Here is a 5884-nt window from a genome sequence, read left to right on the forward strand (position 1 = left end):
GTACGATGACATGTCATCACCCCGATACAAAGGGGAAACCAATAGCAATCATCACCATTATCGGTTAGAAGAAACTCTCAAAAAGAATACGCTAATCCGACGTCTTTCGCTAGTGATACCCTTATTTGGCTGTAAGGAACCCTCACTCAAGATAAGCGGCATAAGAAGGCTACGCTTCAGTACACAATGCCCTGAAGTTCTGCAGATTTCGGGGGGCTATTGCATGTTCTAAACTAATATTTCGACGGTTTGTAAACGTCTTGCTGTGCTTTGGAAGGATTTGGGCTGAGTTTTTCACTACCGCAGCGACAACTGAAACAAACAGCTAAGGCACCAGCCATTGAACAAACACGTGAGGTTCCCCCTTTCCGATTGCATTCATAGATGGAGAATTAATTTATAATGGTTGCTCGGGTTCGTCTTGCTCGAAATAAACCAACAAACGAGAATTAAATACGGTACTTAAAGTTTCTTCCCCAGTGTACTTGGCGTACCACTGTTTCATCCTCCCCCCCACCCCCCCTTCCTTGGTTCCCCTAATCCGATGCCGAAAGGCTGTGCCGCACAATGCGAGTGACTCGTTTCATCAGCGCAATTTTAGGGGCCGTTAGCGCAAACTGCCTTGGTTGCGGACTTCTGCCTTTTGCACCTACTTTCGTTTCGCACGCCCAATTGCAGTTGCCTGCGCCACCCTCAGATGTCGCCGTTGCACCGCACTGCTGCTTTTTCGCGGTCGTAGGACTGGCCGCGTTGCCTTTTCCTCATAACGGCAGGCCGCACCGCACGATAATCGTGTCAAGGGCGCACTCCTATGCAGTCTCGCTTATTTTTCATTCGGAAGTCGGCGCAGAACCCGGTTGTATGCCGCGTCGCGAGCTTCCTGCGCTTGCTTTGGAGTCCGACTATTTCTATCCGGTGCTCGCATGACCGCCGAAAAAACTTGTGCGCCTTCGTAACCCCTACGGCAGGGACTGCACCCCGTCGTCAAAATGGACGCGCTCACGGCTGACCAGACCAAGGCATACTTGGTACGACTCGGCTTGCAGGAACCTGTCGCCGCCGACCTTGATACACTCGGCTCGCTTGTCCAAGCCCACCTACAACGCGTCACCTTCGAGAACATCGACGCTCTGCTAGATCGACCGATCGACCTCGATGCGAACTCGCTTTTTGACAAAATAGTGGAGCGCGGTCGTGGTGGCTACTGTTTCGAGCTTAATTCATTCTTCGCTCGTCTGCTGCTAGCCCTGGGTTACAACGTGCGTTTGCGAATGGCTCGACTTCGCTGGAGAAGAGCGCCAGAGGCTCCCCACGAGATAAAGCAGCACTTGGTTCTCATTGTGACGCTCCCCGACGGTGAGTACGTGGTAGACGTCGGGTTCGGTGGACCCAATCCACACCTGCCTCTGCCTTTCAAAGAAACGCCCGGCTGCACCGATCACCCCTACAAAGTGCGAGCTGTCGGTGAAAGAGAAGACTGTGAACCGGGTACGCTCGAGGTGTGCCTACGAGACGGAGAGGAGTGGCTTCCGCTGTACCGCGTCGAACCTCGTGACCAACGCTGGATTGACTGCAAACCGCTTAACTGGTACGCGTCAACGCACCCGGATTCCGTAGTGCATCGGTTGCTGATAGTGGGTCGCGGAGACGGTGTAGGCTGGCTGAACTTGGCCAACGGCCACTTCACACGCCGGCTGCATCGCAGTGGAGCCGCAGCTGTGGAAAACCGGGTCATTCGAGACGTCGGTGAACTTTTGTCTGTGCTGCAGAATGAGTTCGGCGTTCCACTTTGCCCCGATAAGGACGTCGGACCTCTCCGGGCTCGCCTGGCGATGCTCCTGCGGACCGGAGATAAAGCTTGAATAACTAATAACCCCGCACGCAGCGTATTTACGAGGAGATACGGGGAAACGTGCACTTTAACGAAACAAAAATGACGAAGCTCACGTAGCGTCGCCCGCACAATGGTCGTCTCGTGGTGAGAACTTTGAACGTAGATATTGTGGATATTTCATCCCTACATAGTTGTTGTGGAAAACGGAATAAGATAAATAAACGAGTCAAGAAAAGCCACCTCTGAGCTCACTATTTTCGTAGTACATTCTTCTATCGTGCTTTACCGATGCGTCTTTAGGTTCTCAGTTAACGTCATGGGAAGTTAATGTGCGATTTCGTAGCTTTGTCAAATGCCAAAATGTCACCATGTCGAGCAATGGACAACCGCAAATTGAGGCAAAGCTGGCTCACACCGTGCTGACGGTGTGCTCAAGTGCATAAAATGCAACATGGATTAATTTCATACAGTTGGGTTGATAAATTAAAGATTCTCACGGCCGGGTTGCCCACGTGATCTTGTGGTGGAGAAAGTGAAATATTGGGCTTTACAGTGAGTGTCCTCAACCTAATCATGTAATCTTCATGTAATTCAAGCTGTGTAAATGTTTCTCTATAGCGTATTATCACATGGTTGATCTAATAACTAGCGCGCATTCTACAGCAACTGTATTGAATTCTGCTGCCGAGTTCAGCCCGTATAAATGCAACGTCATAGATGCTGGATGCCGTTCTGTGTTATCTGTGAGGTCGAAAAGTAAGCACAGAGCGAAAATACGTCGCATGGAGGTGCGTAACCAGCAGTGAGATGTCCGCGGTAATTTATTACAAATATCCGGTTATCACCTTGGCTATGTTGCAGCAATCTACATCGCAATCCTCTCTGAGGCACCATTTCTTTGCATCAATGTGTGTCAGCCGGAAATTGGTGACGCGGTGTAACTGACATCCATCATGCAGCAACATCATAAAAGGGCGAGTTATGCATGAGGTTTCTGACGCAGAACCTGACGAACGGGTGGGTGAGGGAGGGAAATAATACGTGAAATGCAGCTTTTGCTGTCCTGGCATGTTCGTCCATGGCGGTGGCAATACGAAGTGCACGAGGAATGCGGCTTAGAACGAGGAATGCGGCTAAGCAATGAGGCTGAGGATGTGGGTTAGGACCAAGAGTGGGAGTTTCTGAGGGTGAGAGAGAGACTGACTGCCTGTAATTTACTTTTATCGTGTTTTTCTCTCTTTTCAGCCTCCAGTCGTCAAATACTGAAGCACATTTTAGAAGGTGTGCATCAAAGTATTACCTCGCAGTTCAACGGTGCGGATCGGCTTACTAGCTGGGCTAATAGATAATTGAAGCCTGATTCCGTTGTAAAAGGCTGCGTTTGGTCTGCTGTGGTATTAAAAATACTTCACGAGGGTGTTGGTTTGGGCCTGTTGGTAGAACATGACAATGAATTGTAGCGCTAGGACAACGGGACAAGCGAGTCAACACACACAAGGCGCTATTTCCAACCTGGTTGAAAATAGCGCCTTGTGTGGGTTGACTCGGTTGTCCCCTTGTCCTAGCGCTTCAATTCATTGATGTATGAAAATTCTTCCGACGACAAAAGATTTATAGGTACCTCACTCTTTTACCCTATAATATAGTACTAAACCCTTTTGAAATACTGAAAATCCTTCACCGAAACCATTTTTCAAAAGTCCTAGAGTGTAGGGTAACGCAGTTCAATACCTTCTTTATTAGTTGTTGGACAGGGACCATTCACCGATTGATATATACTCTACGTAACTCTATGGGGAACTCGAAGCAAGTTTGGGCATCCCTTCGTCGTTGTTTGCATTCCAATGAAGGAGTTATATGGCTTTACCATGACGTCACCAACATCCCTTTTGGTGCGTTTTTGTGGACTTTCTCAGGCCTGTCGGAGGTACGAGCAGCAGACAATTTCCCAGCCTTTTAACGTCCACGTGGTGCACCCACGTGGCAGTTACGGTGACGTACTTGCAAGCTATCCATACTTGCTGACCGCTACAGAAAGTTATCAAATGGCTAGTAAGGAAACTATGAACGTAAGCTTTGAGCGTTCAAGAACAAGATCGACTGAGCTACAAAAAAGCCTACAAAAGGAAGAGTAAAAGAGGATGAATACAATAAAAACTAGGAATTCTATTAACGCGAAGATCTGTCGGCTCCTAGTGTGGTCGGATAGTGCACTTCAGTGTATTAAGAAAGGCGCTCACTGTGAAGAGCCTCGGTGAACAGAGAGCATGGTGCAACGAGTGATTGCTTCACTCTCAGACAAGATAGGACGGCCCGAAATTGTCCTAATAAATAAAAAAAAAAGCAGTACGCTTTTCATGCCAGCGCTATGAAAGGTTCATGGTGCCGTTAATTATCACGAGAGCCAGCGGCAAACAGGGCCTGTCTACCTCCTTATCATGCCTCATTTGCTGCACCGCTGCTGTCGAGCAGGCGACAGCAGAGCACTTGGTGTGCAGGTGGATTGCCATGCCTCATATGCTGCACCGCTGCTATTGAACAGGCGACCGCGGAGCACTTGGTGTGCAGCTGGCATGGCGTGTAATACCTATTACTCCTGCGCGTCACCTCCTGCAGCCCGCGCCCAAGCCCTCTGCATGAGTTTGTGAAAGCTTTTCTTGCGGAAACGATGTGCGTGGGCGTGTGCCAAGTACAGTCACGGACAATTTGAAATGCGAAAACGAAAATATGAAGCACAACTGCAAAATTGAAAAATACTTTTCGTTCAAGTCCAATAATAGCATGCAATTTATTTATTTATTTATTTATTTATTTATTTATTTATTTATTCTACCCTCAGGGCCGGAGGCGTTGAAGAGGGGAGTGGGTTTTGCAAAAAAGGATTCAGAACGTAAGTAAAGGGGAGTACATGATTCAACGTTTTTGAATAAGCAATTTTAGCTGATAACAAAGTTAGGACACAAAAGCAGAATAAAAGAGATATAGTGTACATATTATAAATAATCTTAGTATACAATGCTAGCTACAAAACACATTAGAACACACAAGAATAGAAAAAACCGGAAAGGGTCATAAGTAATCTCACTTTACAAAGTTTGTTAGTGCAGCGCGAAACAGCTGATAATCAGTAATCGCTGTAGTCGCGCGAGGAAGCTGGTTCCATTCCTTGCTGGTGCGTGGGACAAAAGATTCAAAACACGTTCTTGTTTGCAAAACCGGTGTACCCACTTTATGCGCATGATCGATGCGAGATGACACATTTCACAGCTTTGTTTTAGTAACTAAGCCACGCATTATTTTGACTTGAATGGAAAGCAGTCGCGCTATTTCTGTGTTATGGTCCGTATTTTCATGTTCGCGTTGCGTTTTTGCATGACTGTACGCTGCCCAAAGTTAGCGTCAAGAATGTTTTCACGTCCTTGCTGGGTGTGTCTCTCTTGCGGACTTTCAATGCGAACTTTCAACGGGTGGACATTCTGGGATTTCGGGCAAGGTTTTCAGGTGTGGACATTCTTGTAGTATCTTGGCGCCAACGTTTGAGGAGTGGAAATTTTAAGACGGGAAACTTGATGGTAGAATTTTTTTATTGTGTGCCTTTCCTCCCTGTACTCATAGATCGCGTTTGTGTTCCGTGTACTAAAAAGACAAAAAAAAACTGGTTTTGTTGTGTGGAGGTTCCCCTTTTGCTATTGTATCAACTAAGACTGAACCAGTAGCAATTGTATGAACTAGGGCCAAATCTCACAGTAAGCGGTTATTTTCGTTTATTTTTTATTTATGAAACAAAGTTTGGTAGTATTTCCTCCTTAGGTCATTTACAGCTTTTCTTGTGTACATTTCAGTGGTTTAACCTCTTTTATGTCGGTTTCCATTACCTTTGTGGAATATTTTTAGACATCAACGTCCTTTTTATCAGTAGTTACATAGGTTTTGTTTGAAAATTTTATTTATGTTCAGGGGTTTTCAACTTTTTAGGTCGGTTTCGACTGATTCGTGGGCAGCTGAGCAAATGATAGCTGCGGTAGGCATGTATGTACGTGGTTTTTTTTT

General features: G+C 46.7%; 1 protein-coding gene across 1 annotated transcript; it reads left to right on the forward strand.

The window, feature by feature from the left end:
- Positions 1–989: 989 nt before the first annotated feature.
- LOC144159955 (arylamine N-acetyltransferase-like) lies at positions 990–1862 on the forward strand. Its single transcript, XM_077691598.1, has one exon. It carries the CDS (start codon positions 990–992, stop codon positions 1860–1862), a length of 873 nt encoding a protein of 290 aa, XP_077547724.1.
- Positions 1863–5884: the final 4022 nt, after the last annotated feature.

Source organism: Haemaphysalis longicornis, unplaced genomic scaffold (genome assembly GCF_048455015.1).
Source record: "Haemaphysalis longicornis isolate Haplotype H1 unplaced genomic scaffold, Haemaphysalis longicornis Haplotype H1 scaffold_10, whole genome shotgun sequence".
NCBI lineage: Eukaryota > Metazoa > Arthropoda > Arachnida > Ixodida > Ixodidae > Haemaphysalis > Haemaphysalis longicornis.